At 40.1% G+C, this 21,860-nt stretch overlaps 1 protein-coding gene across 13 annotated transcripts in view; it reads left to right on the top strand.

The window, feature by feature from the left end:
• APBB2 (amyloid beta precursor protein binding family B member 2) overlaps positions 1-21,860 on the top strand; it is a 107,015-nt gene that overhangs the window by 261 nt on the left and 84,894 nt on the right. For 7 of the 13 annotated variants that reach the window (XM_031055408.1, XM_031055403.1, XM_031055383.1 and 4 more), the window contains exons 2-4: positions 7,109-7,215; positions 16,757-16,825; positions 20,835-21,635. In XM_031055408.1, coding sequence (XP_030911268.1) covers positions 16,807-16,825; positions 20,835-21,635 — 820 coding nt within the window. In that variant the 5' untranslated portion in view covers positions 7,109-7,215; positions 16,757-16,806. The remainder of the gene's footprint in view (positions 1-7,108; positions 7,216-16,756; positions 16,826-20,834; positions 21,636-21,860) is intronic. The other 6 variants (XM_031055347.1, XM_031055392.1, XM_031055360.1 and 3 more) reach the window with 2 other exon arrangements.

The following is a 21,860-nucleotide window of genomic DNA, read 5'->3' as shown; positions in this document are numbered from 1 at the left end:
CACTCTTTCTGAACCTTTCATGTCTCACATCTTAAAGTTAGCTGAAGTTTGAGCACTGAGACTGGAGGTACCTGTGTTTCTATGCAGCACTTACATTGTTTATCATGACATTCATGAACAGTGGCAGTCCAGTTCTTCTAGTACTCCAGCAAGAGTTCTTGGTGTATCCATTTTTCCAGATTAGCTGTACTGTAACTTGCTCTGCCACCTCATGTGGGAAAAGCTGTACTCAGCAGAGGTGTTTCACAGCAGTGCTGTTCCTCTGTGGTGTCAGTAACTCTGTTAATGCAGACACCTGCTGGATATCAGTGTTCTGTGCAGCCTCCTGTGATGTATCCATGTGGCTCTCTGTGGGTCTGGGAGTGGGAGGGAGGCCCACAGCCACAGACCTTTGTGACTCCAGCTGAGGCTGTGTGTGTGGAGAGATGATCTGCTGTCATGCTCCCCAGCAGCATCTGAGGCCATGGCTTTCCCTTCCTTCTCACATGAATTAACCAGGCTGGGGATGTATTTCCCAGTACCTGGTGAGCCAGCAGGATTTCTCATCTTCTGAAATAAGGTATGTGAGAAGTCTGGAACTGTCTGCCCATGAAGCAGCTGCTGTTAGCTGGATGAGCTGGGCTAAGCATGTCTCTTGGTCTGTGCTATACAAGTAGTTGTACTGACAAGAGCCCTGTGGAGAGACTGCTCTCTTTGCTGATAGAGGCAGGAAGTTTTTTCCATCACTATTGCCTTTCCAAGTTTCTGAAATGCAGCAGCACCCTTCTGGGCTTTTGCTGATGTGATCCTTACAAGAGTTTTACTTGGTACAGTCCTAATGGATGGAGGTGACCTGGCAGAGCCCTGTGGAGTAGTGGTGAAATGCTACAATAGAAAACCTAGCTGTGCTTGGAAAGCTTCTCACAGAAAGCAAGAGCACAGTGACATCTCTAACTTCAGAAGAAATAAGTACCTTCTTATTTAGAAATACTGTTTTTACCAAACAGTCAGCTTTGAAAAATACTTTTCGTGGATCTTTATGTAAATGAGGTTCAGACTGTATGTCTGAAATATTGCCCTCTTGGTTCAGGCTTTATGGGGAGATCTGTGTTACCCAGTGATGACTGCTTTGATTGTGTAATGCCTTTGCACTCCCACAGCTCCTTAGCTTGCCAGGCTTCCTTCTGGCACACAGCCCAACCTGCTGCAGCCCCAGAGGCTCAGAGCACCACAGTTCTTCTTTTTAATGGGCAACATTACTTCTAACTTAACAAATCCTTACCAATGAGCAAGTAAAATTGAGATCACTAGCTGATACCAGTTCAGATAGCTGCACTGAGTGAATGAGGTTAACTATATTTTTAACAAACTTGCAAGTGCTAAAGACAGTCCTTTCCTTTGTGTTAAAATATATACGTAGTTATGCACAGAATGTCCTGATGTTTTCTGTTACTGTTTGGTGAACAAAATCTGCACTAAGATAGTACAGAATAAATGTAAAAGGCATGTGTGCTTTACTGGGAGAGTATGTATTGTCTGTCAGGGGACCATGAATGTTTTGAATTCAGCTTGCTCTATGTGATCTGGCTGCAGAAGTACTGAGAGGCTAAATTTCAGAAAAATATGCTTTTGATGAGTTAGGGTCTGTATCATAAAACATTAGGAAATTTGTTCAAGTGATTGACAGTAATGGTATCCTCCAGAACAGAGTGGGAAATAATAGCATCCATCCCCACATGGTGTATGGGAACCTCAGCTAAACAGGTGGGTGGCGCAGTACCTGGAAAGGATGACCAAGAAAAAGAAAAGCCCTCCAGAAGGACTTCTCAATTAAGGAGAAGAGGGAAAGCATTCAAATCAAAGGTTGTTAGGAGAGGAGTTAGAAGCACAAAGGCAGCCAGAAAGTGGACAGGACAGAGAAGTGCAAGCAAGAATGTCTGCATGCAACAAGAATTTCAGTACCGAGAATTTGTTGGAAGGAGGAATGATGGAGTTGCTAGACTTTTTGGGCAGGACAGGACTTCCCAGATATCTGAGCAGGTCAGGTCCAAGTGTGATAAAACCACAGGAAATGCAGCAGGGCTGGAGTGCAGGCAGACATCCTCTTATCTGTGGGACTGTTCTTGTCTTTCCAGATTCTGGAACACTTTAATCCTGCACCAGCCAGCAGAGGTGATGGGGGAGAGAGTTGTTTGGGAAGCAGGGTGGCTCTGCCTCAGCAAAGGCAGGTGAGGGGGACAGCATAACCTCCTTGGTGTGAGCACTGCCAGGCAAAACTGGAAGCATGGATGAGGTAAATGAACTTAGGGAAATTACTCTTAGGTAAATGAAGACTTGGGAAAAAATGTTCCTGAAATGAAAATACCTATTTTTAAAAACTGTTGGTAGTTATTAGATGAAACTAATGGTTAGGAATTGTTGGTTACCTCCAAAAAGGTCAAACATGCAAGGACACAAGAGATGTGGCTAGTAGACAACACTGTGCTTTCTCCAAGAGGCAGTTTGATGTGAGAGATCCATGTCCAATAGCTGTTCCTAGTACAGAAAATGAAAGTGCTGTCTCTGTAGGTGTCTCCAGAAATCAGCAGCACAACTTCCTAATGGCCTGGCTGGCACTTTGCTTGCTTGTTTGAATTGTGTTTTGCTACTGTTGTCCAACAAGTAATGCTGCCAGTCACTACTTTGAATGCAGACAAAGTGAAAAACAATAAACTTGCATTATATATGCAAATATGTACACAAAATCTGTGTGTGTATATTGAATTGTGATTTCTTAAAATGAGCCATCTACCAGTCTTACAGACTGATTTTTAAATTTCTCCCCCCTAGATTAGCCTCTTTCAGTGTCTGAACCCTTTGCTGTAATGGATCTGTTTTGTATAGGACCTGTGGCCTGTAGGTGCTTTTAAAACAATACATAGCATTCCTCTTACCCATTCCTTAGCAGACCTATTTCCTGATATTCAAAGCAAGACTTGGAAGGTAGGATTGTGGTGTTTGTCAGAATATCACAGAGTGCTGGAGTGTGATTTCTTGAGTAGCTGTCCCCTGAGAAACATCATGCAATAACCTTTTCTTTCCCCACACTGTGTGCAGCTGTTCCTTGCCAGTGTTGAGTGATGTAGTCAGTCACACTTGGATGACTTCTGTAGCTCATTTGCAGTCATCTCCTTTTTTTATATGCTTTTTCTTGGGTATGTGAGGGTAGGTTGTACAACAGTCTGTTGTATGAGATTATGGCAGCTAATATGGATGTGCCTATATTTGTGTTTGAGCACAAATGCATTTATAGCAAATGTTGCTTCTAGAGAACCAGGGAAGATCAAGGAGTCAGCTGACCTCATAAGCAGCAGCATGTGTGAAAAAATAAATTTGGGTGAAACAAAACATAGCTTTAATGGCCATTATTAGTATGGAGATTGGACTATGATTTTATTTTTTTCTGAAACAAAAGGGAATTCAAGGAAACTGGATTCTGTGTGCCAGCTGTATAGACAGAACTCTTGGTTTAACTCGCTCATTGGAAAAAAACAAGTCACAAAGACTACCAGAATTTAGTTTGTCTTTTGGGGTTTTTTTCTTAGTACCAAAACATGAATACAAGTTAAATGAAACTTCTATGTAGCAGTCATAAAACCTGAGAAATGTGGAAGAGTTGTAAGAAAAGCTCTGTAAAGAAAATGGCTTAGGAAGATGACAGTCTCAGTTGAAAGTCATGTATTCTTTCCAAGATTATGTGTGTCCAAATTCTGTGTGATGATGAGTATCTGGTAGCTCTGTCACCACAGCTCTTAAATGTGACTTGGCCTGAGGTGAAGTACTTTCAGGAGTTCCCTGGGTAGCAGATATGCAGTGCTGGTGCTCAGGTTTTGTTTCTATGGTTCTCTGTAACTGCTGCAGAGTGGAGATGGCCACCTGAAAGGAATCAGTAAAGATTATCAGGAAGAATAATTTAAAAGAAAAAAGCTTTAGGTAGGGCTGTATCAAATTTTTTCTTGAAGAGGAGCCATAAGGCTGTATGTCTAGTTGTGTCTATGTAGTTTTAAATTCAACTATAAAGATGGAAAAATCACCTTAAAACATTTTAAAGCAATTTTGCAGTATAATAATAAGCAAATAACCACAGAAAGCTGTTCAGAAACACATTTGTTACAAAACAAATGTGAACCAACAGGTTAAAAACTAATATGAAGACTTGATCCAACTTATCAGGTACATTCAGGTTTAACTCAGGTTTATGTGGAGTTGTGGATATCTAAGTTGTGTACAGTTAAAAATAAACCCAAATCCAAACCTGTACATGCATGATATGGGGATTTTTCAAAAGCAACGTTTGAGAACTTCCATTTTGTTTATCAGTCTCATGGATGCATATATGGAAAATAGGGGCTAGTTTTCAGATACTTTAGCTATGGGATTTGGGTACCAACAAGGTTGGTCACATTCCTGTAAGAGTTCTCTGAGCTTGCTGAAGAGCAGAAATTCCCCCAAGGTTCAGCTCTGTGAGCGGATGTGTTTAAAGAAAGGGGAGGTTGCTTTGGCTAGTCTGAACCACAAAAGATGGTTCTTAAGGAAAAACAAAACTAAACAAAAACCAGCAAACAACAACACAGAAAAACCCCAAAACCAAACCCAAGCAGCGTCTTTATTTGTCTTGATCTGGGTATGTCCTCTCTGGTACATACAACCCAATATTACTGTTCTTTTGTGGAGCACTTTAACTTCACTTTCTGTCTGACACTTGCTTCCTAATTGGCTTTTGATAGTTAGCTTTAATCCACCTTGTAAATCTTTGAAGTTCACATTTTATGTAGTAACTGGTGAAGCCTTTGCTATAATGAGAATCTATGTTGTCTTTTCCTGTGAGATTTATGGAGTTTTTAAATGTGATATTTAAAAATGGTCAAACCTTTTGGGTCCTGACCTCTACAAAGAGTGGTTTGCTCCCAGTGGGCACACTACCTGAGGAAGACCATACTGTACTTTATTTCAGCTGTTTGAGAGCATGATTGTACAGTTTGGGAGTCTTAATTTTTATTTGTCAGGATTTTTTCTTATGGTATGGTGCAAAGGCCCCCCTCAATACAGTGGTGCTAGGTACTGAAGGAGAAGCCTGTCTCAACTGTAGATATTTGATATAATTTAGTGAGATTGCTTTGGGAAAGTGTATACCTTTTAGAAAGACAACAATGCATTTATGAAAAAGGAATAATTTTGCAGCTCCATACATACTGACCAAACTCTTTCACAAGCTATGGAAAAGAATGATAAATACTGTCTTCTTGTTAACAGTCTGTTTTCCCCTCAATAATTTTCTTTTCTAACCCTTGCACAGCTTAAGACTGTTCTGTTGTATTTTGTTATGAATTTGGTCCATCTAGGGTGAGGAGAGACTTAATTTTTTTCACCTAATAAATATGTATTTTTAGTTTTATTCCTATAAAACAGGAAAAGGGAAGCAGCCATCTGCAGGCTTGTTCCTTGCACAACTTTACAATGAGTTGAGCTAGTAGACCATCAAAAAAACTTGTGAAGGTCTGTTTGACCCATGGCAAGGAGTTGTTCCATATTGTCCTGCAAAAGAAATGTAGGGATTTTTGTATGAATGTTAATTTTACTGCATGCCACTTACTTTTCTTCTTAACAGCCAGAATTCTTTTGGTGGCAAGAGAGTACTGTCTCATTGATTCACTGAACTTTCCCCATTGAGGGGAGCTGAGCAGGACATGGTTTGTCAGCACTGATTTGGAAAGCAATGGAGATCTTTACCTGTTGTTTGGGCTGTCAGGTGTGCAGCCTTATAGGTGTCTATTCAGAAGTAATCTACAAAGGCTGTGTAGCAATGTTATGCAATTGCACCTAAAGTAATTTTAAGCTCAGGCTGCCATGGTCCTGTTCTTTCCACTTGCTCTCACTAGCTACCAATACTTGTGCAGCCACCATCACCCGTTTCAGGAGCCTAATCTGGCTGAAAATATGTCCCTATATGGAGTTTTCAGCTGTGTTGCCTCCCAGACCAGCTCACCAGAGAATTGCATGGATGCCAGTATATATAAAAGGCTTATCTAATTCAGGAATAAGCTAGCATTGTGTTCAGTAAGGGAACTGACATACCTGAAGATTTGGGGAGATCTCCCACTTTCAGTGCAGTGCTATTTTGTCTATGTCCTGATATTTCTCTTTATTTCCTGGATAGAACAAGTTTGTGCTTGTAACTGCAGCCTGAGACATTAAAAATCCTTAATGAATAAGGAAAAACACTCCTCAGAATTTGCTGCTTTTCCTGGTGTTTCAAGCAAGGGAATAAATGAAATAAGAGTAAATGTATCTTAACAAATGATGTGGTTAACATTCAATATATACTGATAGACATCTGGGAATTTGTAGGTTATTCAGGTAAACTAGGAGAAAGGTAAAGCTGAAAAGCAACTGAAAGTCATATTTTGGTACAAAATCCTACACCAAAGAAAAAAACAATGGAACTTGGTTTTAGAATAAAACATTTTATACTGGTGATATGACAGCTTCAGTAGCACTTCAATTAAAACTTTGGATTTGTTATTCCACACTGACTGTAAGATGTGCAGATGTGCCATGCAATTTTTTGTTTGCTTAGGGTTTTGATGGTGCAAGAAAATTGATACAAGGGTAATAACCTGCATTCCTGTGAAAACACTGCTGGATAGAACAGAACAAAGCAGTCAGTGTTATGTAGCAAGGATAAATTTTGCTTCTATAGTAAACAGCTCATAAATGATTGCTTAATGATTGCTTCACAAAATTTAAGACAAACATTGTTTTTAAATCTCACCTACTGGCTATCTCTATTAAAAGCCAACAGCAAGCTCTTTCTTGCAGTGTTTGTTGTTCTCTGTAATGGACCAAAAGAAGCTACTGTATGACCTGAGGTTTCTTTGTATCTCAAAATTTATGTGTGCTTATTAATGGAGTCCAGCCACCAATAATAAATTTGTGCTGCGTGTATAGCACAACAGTTCATCTCCTCTGACATCATGACTGAATAATTTATAGATGTAGTTATCCTGGAATTTGTAGGGATCATTAGCATTTTAATGAAAAAGGTACAGCTGTTGTACTAAATCTTCACTTGTTTTTTCTTCTCCCTCAGTAAGAACTTGGATCTGCGCTTTGGGAGCAGCTGCCAGAGTGGGAATGTGCTGAGGGGCACTATGGGCAGGCGCTACCCAGGGGCTCACTATCGGCCAAGCAGCTCATGTACGTATGCACTCTCTCATTTAGTTGTTGCTTTATTGCTTTCCAAGGCTGCTAAGCCTATACATTTTGCAATTGTATTTATAAAGAATGCTGACTTATTGTAATCGATGCCAGCCCTTGTGTGTGTGTACCCAAATGGTAAGTATATTGATTTATGTTTAAACTGCAAAGGTATTTCTAGAACTTTAAAAAGTGGCTTGTTGTGTGACTTGACCAGATCTACTGCAATGTGCTGTGGTTTGTGTCCAACTTCATTTATTATGGAGTTCTAGGGTTAGCTGCTATTCCTCTTCCCATCTATCCAAGCTTTAAATACCAGATACCTTCAAATTAACAAGCTACTTGAGCTCAACCTAAAATGTCACTGTGCACTGTAGCTTCAATTGCTTACAACTGCAGCTAACATCCCCAGTTCAGATTATTTATATTCTTGAGTTCAATATTATTCAATATTATTGTTTTTTTCCTCTGAATTTTATCCTATTGAATTGTATTACATCATCCCTTACTGGAGTTTGTCTTCTGTAGAAGTACAAACAGGGAGCTCCTAGAATTTTATCACCTCCCTCCTTCTATCAGCACCCACACTGCAGTGGTTCCACAGTGCAGACAAAGGGAGTGAGCTGATGTGACCTCCCTGGAGAGCTGTGGGGTAGCACCCCAACTCCAGAAGTCTACTGCTGGTTCTCGTGGACTTTCTGTTGATCCCTCAGGCTACTGAGGTGAAGTTGTGGTAGGGTAACTTTTGTATTCACTCCTCCTTCTGCTGTAGCAATAGAACACCATCCCACAAGGCTTTTCTTGGCATAAAAGCCAGTTTGATAAGCTCTCACTTCTGTAACATTCTTCCTGTTACTTAAAAGACTTGTTTAAAATCCCCAACCACTTCAGGCATCTGGCTCCACACATACTTGCATTGGCTGATTCAAGTGGTAAACTGCAGTGAGAGCTGACAGCTGTGGCAGGACAGGGACTTCTGTGGTGGCTTTGGCATCGGACATGAGGAACTGCATGGTGAGATCCTGCATTTAGAACCTGACATTTGGGGTTTTACCTAACCACAGGGCTAAACCCTAGGAAGCAGTAAAGCGCGATTACTTTCTGCTGCAGACTAATCATAGAAATCATAAGGATACACGTTAAAATGCTGCATAAGAGCCAGCTGAGATACTGTGTCCAAAGACTTGTTTGAGGGATATTGTCTATACCACAATGGAGGAAATAAATGGTTGTTACAGTTTTGACAGATCTTTGGTGGTCCAGTGCTGGAGTACTGAGGTGGACTGATCTGTTTGAATCACTGGACATTAATTCTGGGCACTAGCTGTCAAACATGGCCTCTTGGATTACTGCCAGACACAATATTCGTGTCCCATGCCCAGGCTAAAGCTCAGATGTTTAAGAAACTCTAGTGTAGAAGTATCTAATCAAATCGAACAACTGATAGGCATTACATTCTTACCAGAAGAGCCTGAAATGCTGTTCCTGTTGTCTAGTTGAACAGTTTTAGGCATGAAGAAGTAGAATGGTTTACCTGGGGAAAGGCTGGGGTTCCCATCATCTGCCAGGGCCAAAACTTGTATCAGAATCAATTGGCACCAGAACTCCCTCAGTCTGAGGACAGAGATATCAAAACACCTATTTCATGACTGCTTTGTGCTTTTGTCAAGCTAAGTTTCCCCTTTCCTTAACCTGTCAAGGTTTCTAAGCCAGGAAACTTTCTTTGTTTTTTGATTTTGTTACTGTATGATTTGTGTAGCTTCCTGGTGCTTAACATAACATGTTTTGGACATCCAGCAATAATGGTATTGAAATTGCCCAGTATTTGGGAAATGTGGATCATAATGCGATCTCAGATAACAGATTAGGTCTTGATGGAAATGCTGATAAAATACAGGATTTTGTATTTGTGTTCTTTGCGTAAATAATGATAAATTGCACCATCTCAGTTATTGTATTTCATGTTTGCAGTTGTTGCAATCTTAATGTTGTGCATCAAGGGCTTGGTGCTGCCTTAAGCTTTAGTCCCTGACTTTACCTTCTGTCTGTACATATACCTATACCTAAGTAAATCTATGAAGGGAAGAATTTGCTCTGTGTGGAGTATAGCAGCTGTATTGCCTTTTAGGTGGTAAGGTAACATTTCATCCATTTATGGCATTGACTGTTTTGTTGAAGGATTTCGTAAATTTATTGGATAGAATAATGTATGGTCTTATGAGAATAACAAAGGGTTTTATAGTCGTGGAAACACATAACACTTTAAATAGAAAATGGCTTATTTGAAGCCCAATGCTAGGAAGTGTGTTTCCTTTACAGGTGCTGAAGGTATAAAAACTAGCAAGGTGTTTAAATTGTCAAATGGAGAGCTGTGAATTTAACAGGTGCCTGCAGGTTTAGACTTTTAAAAAGTGTAGTTAGAGAGCAATGATCTCCCTTGATTATTGTCAGCAAGCAAAACAGTCTTAGATGTGTCTCTGGCATTGTCCAATGTTGCTTGTGCTGACTGAACAGTCCCTCATGTGCTATTTTGTTGGGTTTTCTTTCTTTTCTGTATTTTCCTCATGAAAACAGACTAAGGATGGATGTACAGTCTCCACCTACTGAGAAGCTAGGTTTTGTAAGCAGATTTCTTTCATTAATTTCTCCTGAGCTTTTTTATTTATATTTTTCTAATTCTTGGTCACAAACTCCACTTTTCTGCATTGGCTGCAGCACCTCTTGTGAAAATATGGTTCTGTTTGTGATGTTTAGGAAGACTCAAATTCTGTTTCATACTAAATTTTTTTCTGTGCACAAAGAGTTTTGTATGTCTGGAAAAAACCTTTTTAAAGGGCTTGTCCACGCATATCCTGTCCACAGCATAAAAACTCATTTATTTTTGTTAGTTGTAGACTTTTGCACGGCATTGAAATCTGACCAAGTGTTTTGAAGGGTTTGACTCTAGTGCCTTCCTGCTGGCATTCAATGTTCCCAAAGGGCTTAAACAACAGGAGCAACAACAATAATAATAGTAATAGAAATAATAACAAAAATTAAAAATGCAGAGTTTTCTTAGTCTGCTTTAAATAAATAAAGAAGTCCACTTTTTCAGAGGACATTGGAAGTGAGGAATATGTGGGTGGTAGTTTTCAGCGCTTGCTGACCTTTGGAGTGTTCAGGGGTGGAGGCTCAGTCCTGCAGTGGCACATCAGCTTTCACTGGAAGGAAGGGACCTGCTTGCACCTGGAACTCTAAGACCAGCCCTCTCTGCCCACAGACAGCAGTGCCACATGTCCCACTCTAAAGTCAGCCTCTTTATTTGTGGCAGGCAGAGGTGGATTTTGGGATTTTTGTCCTATTAGTGACTCAAACTAAGGTCCATATGGAATGATTTTTTTTGTGCGATTCTGCAATATAATTATTAGAGCTGACTCAGAAACTTCTGCTGGAGGGTGACTTTTTTGTCCCAAGCAAACTTTTTTTGGGAAATGCCATTTTTCTGAAGCATCATAAATCAAGAATGACAATGAAAGGAAATATTCCTCATGAGATGGCTCTCCCCTGGACTGCAGATGGGAGAGGTTTGAGTCTTGGTTCTTCATGATCATCTGCTTCATGATAAAGCTGTTCTTATAAAGAATTCAAAGTGCTTGAGGGCAGAAAGAGCAGGGTTGATTTTATAAACTTAGGTTTTGATTTCCCTTGAGGAACACTCAAATTTCTGCTCTGCCTCTGTCTCTGTCAGCTTCCCAAGGAATGCCCAACTGTGCTTTTCATTGCACTGAGCTTGCAAGGGAGCTGTTGTTTCATGAAACTGCTGGAAAATCTTAGCTTCACTGCAGTGAGACAAAGAAATAAATGTGAGAATGCTGACATTATAAATAGCAGCAAACCCCTGAATGAGCCCCAAACTTCCAGTCTTGCAGCCAGTGCTGACAATTACATTGCTATCATTAGCGCAAGATGAGTTGGTGTAAAAATGTATCATGGTGTGGCTCTGTGGGCTTGGAGCTGCTCCTAGAATAACAGAGTACTGACTCAAAGAGGCACCTAACCCCAAGGAGGAGGAGTGTGTGCACTGTGCAACTCTTGGTAGAAGCATCGGTAAAATTCTACATCTGCAAAATCCTGCCCTGTATCTCCTGACCTTTTCTTTCCAGCCAAAGACATCTTGGTGTAAATGAGATTCAAGCTTTAGCACTGCTCAGATCATGCTTGGGCCGGTGACACTTTTCTGTAAAGTGTCTTTAAGAGCTCCACATAAATAGCTGAGGAGAAGGCAGGAATACAGATGACTGATGGAGTGGAAATTGTGGAAGTACACAATGACACGTGTTGCTCTCTTTGTTAAAGTCTCTCTGGTTTCTGCCTTTCCTAGGAAGCTGTGTGGCATAAGAACTTCATCTTCCTCTTGAGTGATCCTGCTGGAGCTCTAAAGCAGGTGCTCTTGTTGGCGCATAAGAGCTGACTCAGAGCCTGGCTGAAGCTCTAAAGCAGGTGCTCTTGTTGGCGCATAAGAGCTGACTCAGAGCCTGTGGATGAAAAGCTTTCTTGAGGGACTGGGTAGTGCTCTGAATGCCTATCATTACTTATGCATTTGTTTCTTAGCATGATTAAATAGTAGCCCTATCTCAGGATCCTGACAGGTCAATTTCTTCTTTCCTTCTAATTCCACTTGGGGTTGCATATGGTCATGGAGAGCCACCATGGTCACAGGTTTGCACCATGTCCCCTTTCACAGAAAATCTAGTTCATTTGGTATTCGATACCTTGTGGGCATCTGTGAGTTTGTAGATAAGAAAGAAGAACAGAGATTTTTGGCTAGCATGTCAAGAACTCAAGATTCCATGTTGTAGTTCAGGCCAGTAATACTGGTAGTTTGTTCTGTTCCACAGCCAAGTTTGTTGAAACTGAATCTGCTTTCAGCCACAGTTCAGTGTAATTAATATAAATGCCTTTAAGTGCAGCTACTTTTCTGTTATGTTCTGCTTCCACTTTATTATGGATTGATCTGCTTAGTTTATGGGGGACCATAAAGCAAGTACGATAGTTTGATTTCATTTTCGAGTACGTGGTTTGTTTTGTACATGAGCACTATGGACAGAGCCTTCTCAGGGAGCTCTACTGGCTGCATCAGTATGTTGTATGTTCAGAAACATTTAGAAATATTGTATGTTGGATGTTTAGAAATATTTCTGATTCATCCCATTGAAGTTTGGTTGAAGAAAACACATAGGTTTGCAGGGAACTTCCAGCCTTGCTGAGATGTTTGTGTAATGAGCCTTATTTTAGTTCAACCTTTGATGAAAAAAAACAGATGGGAAACATAGAGACCTTTTTTGGTTTGATGTACCTGAGCTCTGTTCCTTTACTGGAGGCAAGTAATTAATGGGTAGGACACATGAGACCAATTTTCAGGTAGTTTAGCAGATACAGTTAAAAGTGCACATATATACTAACCTTACCTAGGTGAGATACAGAATGTTTTTAATGTGCATGGAACACAAACAATCTTTTCAACATGCAAAATCTTAATTTGCTTTTCTTGAGAGCCCTCATAATCTCATTGTGCAAAAGCTGGCACTCTAGTGCTCTTTTCTGTGTCCCAGTCTTGGGCTTTTTATTTTTACTCACTGGTCTAACTAAGTGGTTACTAGCTTACTGTTAGCAATTTAATATTATTTTCAAATATTTAGGAATTAATGAAATTAGATGTGTTCTTTATATTGATACTTTGAATAGAAACATACTTTTATTCTTTATTTCCATATAGATTATTTTCCATTTTTTAATTTCCAAATTTTTATCTCTAGAGCCTAATCTGATACTACAAGTATCAAGTATAACTTTACAGTAAAGAAAAATATTTTGCTGTAGAATGCTCTTTCAAATGTGTTCTAAGATCTCAACTATGAGGCAGTAAAAATAGGTGGCTCAAAACTATTGCTACCAGTCTGGGTAATCTGAGGATAAAAACATTTCTGGATAACCTTGTTTGATAAAAGTTTAATGTATAACTAGCCATAAATTTGTAATAGGTGCTTCAGAGGGCAGATGAGGGTGTGGCAGGTGAAATCATGATGCCAGCCCATCCGAAATTGAAAATAAATTAGTTTAAAAAGGGAAACTGAAATGTCTTTATTTATGTGCATGCAGTTAGTTGTTCTTGGAGAAGCAGATTGTGCTCAGGAGTATGCAGTCTTGTTTCTGGGCTTTGCAGGAACAGGGAGTGTTTGTGAGCTCCAAATAGCAGGGCCACAGACAAGGTGTGTGGGAGGTGGTTGCTGATAATAATCTGTTTAATTTTTTTTTTCCCAACACAGCATCTGTGCTGGAACCTTAACCATTCCACCTGACAGGGTCTCAGTTAACATTCTACCTACTTCTCTAACTAGTACTGTGACCTGTGCTTTGTGTCCTTCCTGCTTTTGGTGTCTGTGTCACCTGATCAAAGAGCTTGGGATTGGTCCAGTGCTGTTTCAGACAGCTGGAAAGCTGGTCCTGGACCTTGTGGGTTTCCTTAAGCCTGGTAAGGAATAGATCATCTTTTGAGTGACTCTGTTTCCTGATTTAGAAACTGATCAATGTTAAATTTATGTGGAGCTGAAAAATCCCTGGTTTGAAATCAGTCTGAATCAGTCAAAGTAATTTTATGTGTGAAATCTGTGGCCCTTGATTCCTTTTCAAGGATATGCATAGGCTGCCTGTCCTACAAAACATTTTGCCTACATTTTTTCACTGAGACAGCTTATCCTAACTTTCTGTTTCATATGACATTTTGCTTTAATTTTGGTTTTTCTCATCAGCTTTGATTACACACTGTTTACCTTCAGGCTTGGTGAGAGTTATTTTTGGATGGCACTTGAGATTAAAGCTGCAGAATACAGAAGTCCTTCTTGCCTCATTGGTCATCTCAATTACAGAAATTCAGGTTACAATTTCTGAGTTTGTGTTTCTGTTTAAGGAGAATGATGTTTATGCTTGTGCCCTGTGTTAGCACTTACATTAAAGTAAGGATATTTGCAAATTAGCAGATAAGTCCGAGGTGTGATCTTTATTTAGAGATTGAATAATTTACATGACAATTAAAAAAAGTAGAATTTTAGGGCTCTGCAGTTTAATTTAAACAATGGGATTTGAAACAATTACAACCATTTACTTAGCAAATGTTGCTCTGAACTTATAGATCCAATGACAGGTCTTGTTATCTGTGCTCACAAGTAGATAGCAGATAAAAGACACTCCATCTTCTTGCTGTGACAACACTGGTTTTGTCTACCAGACTGTTCCATTCTACACACAGGGGAAAATCTAATTAAAGGGAGAGAATTTAATTTGGAAAAGACTTAGCATGCCATCTTGTTTTTTTCCCTCATAAATGCAGGATTAGTCTTTATGGCGTGTCATGGCAATACCTTATATAAATGAAAAATTGCTCTTTCTTTCTTAAAGCGGTTACTCTTGATTTAAGAGTACTGTGGTAGCACAAGATGACCCATGTTCTCTGCAATATAAAGTTTCAGTCAGGTAGTCAAATATACACTGATTATTTAGATGTATCTCTCTTAATAAAAGAAAAGTAGGTCAACAGTGGATTTAGCCAGTCTCTTCTTGTCATGAATATTTTTTATTTTTTATTATTTTTTCTTTTTTCTTTGTATCTGTTAGAATCTGATTCTGAGAAGCATCTTGTCTTGGATTTTTTCTGGATGAGGAGTTTAACTGGCTTTGTGCAAAGGGGGAAGGAAAAAAATGGTAAATGAGAAGGCATATTCAACTTGAGTGCTACAACTCATTGAGGATCTGAAGTTTTTTATCCTCAATTACACCACATAAAGACAGATCAGCTTTATGGATTCTCATTAGTAAGAGCACCACTAGAACAGGAACAGCACTGCTGCTAGGCTGTTGCAGTTGGTTGGCAGTATGATTAGCTCTAAAAGGGGGAATGTCATTATTGTGGCAGCAGGGACTGGCAGGGTGCCTCTTGGGGATGGAGGAGCCAGGACAGAAAGCTGTTACCAGATGGTGATTTCAGTAGGACTAGGTGAAGCAGGAAATAGCTGGAAATGGGAGAAGCTGCATTTAGCAATCAGGTTGAAGTGGCAATTTTATTCTGATGTGAGCACTGATCCAGGGTGGAGTAGAGAGGGCAGCAGTGATTACCTGCTTGGGCAGTAGTGTTGTATTTGATGGTCTGGAGAGGTCCTTCCCACCCTCAGCAACTCAGAGATGTGTGTGGAGTCATCTGCAGACAGATTTGAGAGTACCATGTGTAAGGTGCTGGCAGCCCTGCTCCTTTCCTGCTCTTGCATTCCCCAAGCTGCTCTGCCCACCATCATAATTCGCTTTTTTGGCTTTGCTGAGCTTTCTCTTTCCAGCTTCCAAGCTCAGTCCAGCTAAGATGGCACTGCCAGAGGGAGCAGCAAGAAGAAAATCATTGGCTGTAGTCTCTGATCTACCACAGCACTTCATTTGAATATTTTCTTTCCTTTTCCATTCTGAAAGTGTTAGGTGTTGACTGGAATTTGTGTTGATATATAGGTAAGAAGAATCAGATGACATTTGATACTAAGAAAGCTCCTAGTCTCAATTCTCATTTTAGCTAATAATGTAAATCTGGACTTTATTAGGATGCTTTTGGCTGACATCTGTTTAACTATTACCATTTAGCTGGTCATAGTTTTAGAATGAATGTTTTAGCATTGGAATTCACCCTTTGAAGTGAAGGGAGTTAGCTGGTGTTGGGCTGCCATCATTGTAGAATGAAGGTGTTCTCTACAGCTGCTTAGACTTAAACTAAAGCCCAAGTGTGTAAGACCTATGGCTGTAGGCCCCTGGCATGAAGCTGTCATTAAATATTTTGTACTCAAGAGATATCCTTGCAGAAGGGAAATCTGCTTTTTGGAAAGATTTGTATTGTTTTTTTCCTATGTTTCCTAGATGCAGTGGCAAAAATTTTTATAAGTACCTTGTCTCTCACTATGTTTGTATTCATATCCAAACCAGATACTTTAGGGCAAAATGGTTTATATATGAGAAGATGGCCAGGAAAGGGTCCAATAGTAGAATTTACTGCCTAATTTTCTTTTTATGATTCCCCCTGTGAGATCAACCCTGTGCTTCTTAGTTTTATATGCTAGATCTCATTCTGCAAATTTTCTTGTGAACCTGCCTTACTGCTGTGTTTTCTTTTACCAATGCTGCTGTGGTTTCCTGAGTAAGCTGTAATCGGGTAATTGGGAAAACCTCGTATTATTTAAGTTTTTGCTACAGTATGTTGACTAAAACTGGAGAATATTTTTGAATTTGTGCCCTAGTGAAGTTGTACATTAACAAAAATATAATACTTATTTTTAATTACATGTTCGTGTTGCTGCAGATGAGCCTCTCCCATACTTTATTGGCTGTCAAATATCATTAAAAACTCAGAAAATCCTCACTGTTATGCTGTGAGCTTTATTTAGAATGCTTAACATCTCTCAGGAGCTTCTAAAATGTGGTATTTTTCTTTTGTGTTTTCCTTTGGTTTTAATTCTTAAATGGTCCCTTTTTTCAGATTTCAAATTATAATCTATTTCCTGATGCATTGCTGACGTCACGCGAGCCATGTCAGAAGTACTTCCAGGTCAGATGCCCTTTAAAAGATTCTGCTATGCAAATATGTGAAGTCTTCCTCTTATTTTTCTTCTTCTTTCCAGGTCCATATTTCACTTTCATTTTGCACTTACACATGAAAAAGAGAAAGCACTTCATTCTTTTTAACTGTGCCTTTTTGAAGAAACTCTCTATTGAGCTTTTTTAAAACTTCCCATAGACAATAGGATGCAAAAAAGTAATTAGATGGCAAAGACAAATTGGTCATGCGCTATTCTTTGGTTGCAATGACATTTTCTGTCTCTTTCTTCTAGCTCTGAAAGTTACATGACAAGATTGAAAAACATTGATAAAAGCCATTCAAGTAATAGCATTATTTGTATTATTGTGATCCTTAGAGAGTTGGCACTACTCTGTGTTAAAAACATTATAGTAGTAAAAGTATTTTAATCTATATCTATGAGAATGGTAAAAGTATTTTCATCTAGATCTGTAAGAATGTTAGAAGTCTACAATTGAGGCTGGGAGTTCTTTTAAAAAGTAAGCAAGTTGAAACCCCTTAATGAATTGTTATGACAGATCTTCTACCAAGTTAAGTACTGTCCTGAAGAACCAACAATTTAACCATGTTATTATTCCCAGTAATGATGCTGTTCTAATTGTTGTTAGCTTTTCATCAGAGTAGAATATTTTTTTGTGTAATACCCTACTTTTACTCACAACTTAGCAGTATTCCCCCACTTAAACTGAGATACATGTATCAACTCAGTGATTCCTGGTCTAGTTGTCCATTGTGTTTGCTTTTCAGCAGAAGGTAGAGAAATTGAAAAATAAGGTGCCCTGTGCCAGTAGCATGGTCCTTGCCAGTGGCCAGGCAGCACAAGGAGCTGTCTGAGAGGGGGATGGAGTCATCCTGTGGCAGCTCTGGATGCAGGAATCTAGGGTTCCTGCATTTTATTGAAGTTTTTAATTAGAAAGCTGGCATGTGCTTCCTCTGGGAAAAGTGATGTGTTTCAAGCATCATTGTGTCATGTATAAAGGAGGAGGGATGGGCTGTTGCTCTTCTTCCTTACACTGTTCTACTATGCAAGCTTTCCTCAGTGCTCTTAGGCATTTCCTTGCATTCCAATTTTTCTGGTGCTTTAGTTAGTCCTAGTCTCATAGCAACTTCTACCCTTGAGATGGAAGATCTGTCCATCTGTATTTCTTCTTCTCTTTTTTCCTTCTTTTTATTTTCCTCCCTTTTCTCACATCTGTCTGCTTCCAAGAGCAGAGGGAAGCTGGCCGTGTGCATCCCAGGGCGTGGCTGGGAGCGCAGGGTGACGGCCAATGAGCAGGCTTGTGGTCCCCAAGAGAGCAGCTGGGTCACTCTGTGCACTCCTTGTGCTGCTGCCTGCCTGTTCATTGATCATTTTGTCATGATGGTTTGATCAGTGGATCACCTGAGATGGGGTCAGGAGGGAGGGGAGATGGTATCTAGTGAAAGGTTTGTTTTGACATTTTTTTGCTCGTGGACATATACCAGCCCAACTTGACAGCCAAGTCACAAACACTGTGTGAGCCACAAAGACTCCTTGGCTCAGGCATTGAGCAATGTGCCAATGTTCATCAAATCCATGGAGAACCTTTATCAAGCAGATTAGTAAAATGTAATACATTGTGTTGCAATGTTGCCAAGGTCTTATTCTTAACAATATTTCCGAGCAATGAAACAATGACAGCAGGGGACAAGCTAAAGATAAGCTGGCAGGCAAATACTTAAGCTTTATCTAGGAAGATTATTTTTTAAGAAATTTGTTCAGTGACAAAAATAGTGGCAAACATTGCATGAAGTAGCTCCTTTGTAATAAAGGAGAATAAATTTCTGTCTTGTTCTATATTGTGGTAATTGTATTTATGGGTGAAAAACATAGTTTGCTGAAGCATGAAGTAAAATGTAATCTAGTGAAATCCCTAGATACCATGCAATTGCACAAATTCTAAAGGTCAGGTAGTGTGGAGGGGAAATTATCCTGCCCTATTACTTTACTTTTTTATGTGACTTTCATGTTGTCAGATTTTGAGTGATTCAGAAAGAGAGTACAAAGCAGCCATTTGGTATGTAGAAGCTGTTTCATGTAAAACATTTTGGTAACATCTGATCAGATGCAACCTTGCTTACATTAGACCTGATTGGTTTTGAACAAGATTCAGGAAGCTCTGTGTGTGCATATGATGTGTTTATCTGAGAAGTAATTTATAAAGTTCCTTTAAATTTTGTAATAGTTGTGTTTTAAAGTCTCTCGTGGCTAAAGTTTTTTCCAGGATGTTTGTTAGCCAATACCAAAGATGATGGCACAGCATGTCCATGGGGTGATCCATCTTCTAAAGAACTTGCAGTTGGTTTAGACTGACTGACCAGGGATTGAGAAATTGGCAGACGTGACCAATTGTAAAATTTAGTTTAAATTCTGTTTCTAACAAGTTTTAGAAATTGTTCTTCAACATCTGGGTGGGTGATTCAGGGAAAAAAGGGTATTGTTACTTGATCTGCTTGGTTTCAAATGAACCAGAGTCATGTTTGCAAGTGAGCAGCTTTGACAGCACTTCAAAGAGGAGGGAGCACTGGCAACTGTGCCTGCATTTAGGTATCAGTGTGAAGTGCTCCTTTTCACTCTGTTTATGTATTATATATTCTTTTAAAACCCATATATAACTCTTGTAAAACTCTTGTTAAACTCTTGTAAATCTGTACAGCAGTCAGTTCTGTCATGTATCAAATGTACAAAGATGCAGCACACTCAGCTGGAATGATCTGTCATCGGCTAGCTCAAATTACAGCTTTTCATTCCTGGATAAGCCCCTGATACCTTTTTATGTGCAATATAAGCAGTCAATGATAACTGAGAATTAGGAACAACCGAAAGGGTGTTTCATGTTGTGGCAGATGGGAGTGATTTATTAATTGGCCTCTAATTTAGTTGCCAGGTATAAAACAACAGTGACTGTTAGTAAATTGAGGTGTTCATGGAGTATTGTGTGCAGATTAGTGGAAGCCATAAATAGACAGTACAGGAACAAATTACAGGGTTTTTTAAATGAGTTTTTTTAAAGAGCTATATTTCAATAATTTTTAATAATCTAAAAATCTGTTCCCTCAATCAACTTAATATTTTTTCAAAATATGAGCTATGCCCATGGCTTAGAAAAATCAGAAACTTGTTTAAAAGCAGACAAAAGAACTTAACAGTGTAGTATGTTTACTCTGCCCTAGGATGTATATTTTATCCTTAAGCTTGAACTTTGTGAGCTACAGAAATAGTAAACCATCTCTGGAGCAAGCCCTTTGTTTGAAGTTGGTTGAATTCCAGCAGGGTATTTTGTCAAGGGATTTTTTCCCTGCCTCCGAAAATCAAATACACCTTTGTGATCTTCTACTTGTTTTCCCTGACCCTCTACTTCCCTTCTCTAAAAAAAATAAAAAAGGAAGGTGGCAGGGGAGGGAGGGGAAAGAAAGAAAGACAAAGAAAATGCAAGTGTTAGGAGTCAACAGCTGACCAGCCAGTCAGGTTTAGCAGTAACAGCACTACCCAAAGATGAAAAAGAAGCAGCATCTGTCTGCAGTCTACTTAGAAATAGTTCAAATTTCTGCTTCCTGGTGCTGAGCACTTGAGGACTTATTTCTCTCTTCATCTGAGACAGAGGTGAAATACTGAAAGGGTCATGGTAAGATAGTGAGAGTCCCAGGCATTTGCAAAGGGCACCCCTGCTGTCCCACAGCCTGCCTGCAACAGATTCAGAAATGAAAAACCTGCCATAAAATTTTCTTGTATAGGGTCAAGCTTTCTGCTTTTTCTCATCTTTGTGGTCCTGATAATCTCTCTGTATTTTTTTTCTGCCTCTGTTCTTCCTTATTTAATAAGATAAGCTTTTGTCTCTTCTCTTACCCACTTAGGTTGTGGTAATTTTCCTCCCTAAAGTGCTACATGCCTTTACCAGAAGCCCTAGCAGAGGAATGTATGCAATGAATGTGTCTCACCAGTGTTCCCTTTGCTTTGCAGTCGATTCCGGCGTGGATGCCCTGGCGGTGTTTATGGCGAGCGGCAGCACCACGGACGCCGTGAACCGCAACGGCCCCGCCACCCCGCCCAACACCCTGAACCTGCGCTCCTCCCACAACGAGCTCCTCAATGCAGAGATCAGGCACACGGAGACCAAGAACAGCACCCCTCCCAAATGCAGGAAAAAGTACGCTCTGACTAACATTCAGACAGCCATGGGGCTTTCTGATCCAGCAGTTCAGCCCCTTCTGGGGAACGGCTCTGCCAATATAAAGCTGGTGAAGAATGGAGAGAACCAGCTCAGGAAAGCTGCCGAGCAGGGACAGCAGGATCCCAACAAAAACCTCGGTACCACTGCAGGCATAAATGTAACTTCTGAGAAGTTTGAAAGCAATGAGCCGATCCCGCAGGATTCCTCTGGCTGTGAAATATTGCCCTCGCAGCCAAGAAGGACCAAGAGCTTCCTGAATTACTATGCAGATCTAGAGACATCAGCTCGAGATCTAGAGCAGGGTTTTGTTGGCATGGAAGATAAGTCTGCACAAAGCAACAGCCGGGCTTCTACTGTTATTGTCAATGGGGAAATCTTGCCCCAGAAACAGAACAAGGTGCCGAGCCCAGAGGATGGCCAGGTTGCCACAGTGTCATCAAGCCCTGAGACAAAGAAGGATCACCCAAAAACTGGGGCCAAAACAGACTGTGCCCTCCACAGGATTCAAAACCTGGCCCCAAGTGATGAGGACTCCAGCTGGACTACCCTGTCCCAGGACAGCGCCTCGCCGAGCTCGCCTGACGAAACAGGTACAGAGCAAAGGCTCCTCACAGCCTTGTTTTAGAAAGGCATTGCTCAGCTTTCCTCACCTGGTGCCAGGAAGGAAAGAGGTGGTTTAGCACTTTCACTGGGGAAGTGGATTGTATCAAAATGCAAGCACTGGCCTTGCACACAGCTTCTTGTCTGCTAGGGAATGCTTGGAAGCTTCCTGGTTGATTGTAGCAGCTTTAAGAAAGGCACCAGCAGATGGCCTA

This window comes from Geospiza fortis, unplaced genomic scaffold (genome assembly GCF_000277835.1).
Source record: "Geospiza fortis unplaced genomic scaffold, GeoFor_1.0 scaffold40, whole genome shotgun sequence".
Lineage (NCBI taxonomy): Eukaryota > Metazoa > Chordata > Aves > Passeriformes > Thraupidae > Geospiza > Geospiza fortis.
The sequence above is the reverse complement of the archived record's forward strand: the minus strand, read 5'-3'. Positions and strand labels throughout refer to the sequence as shown.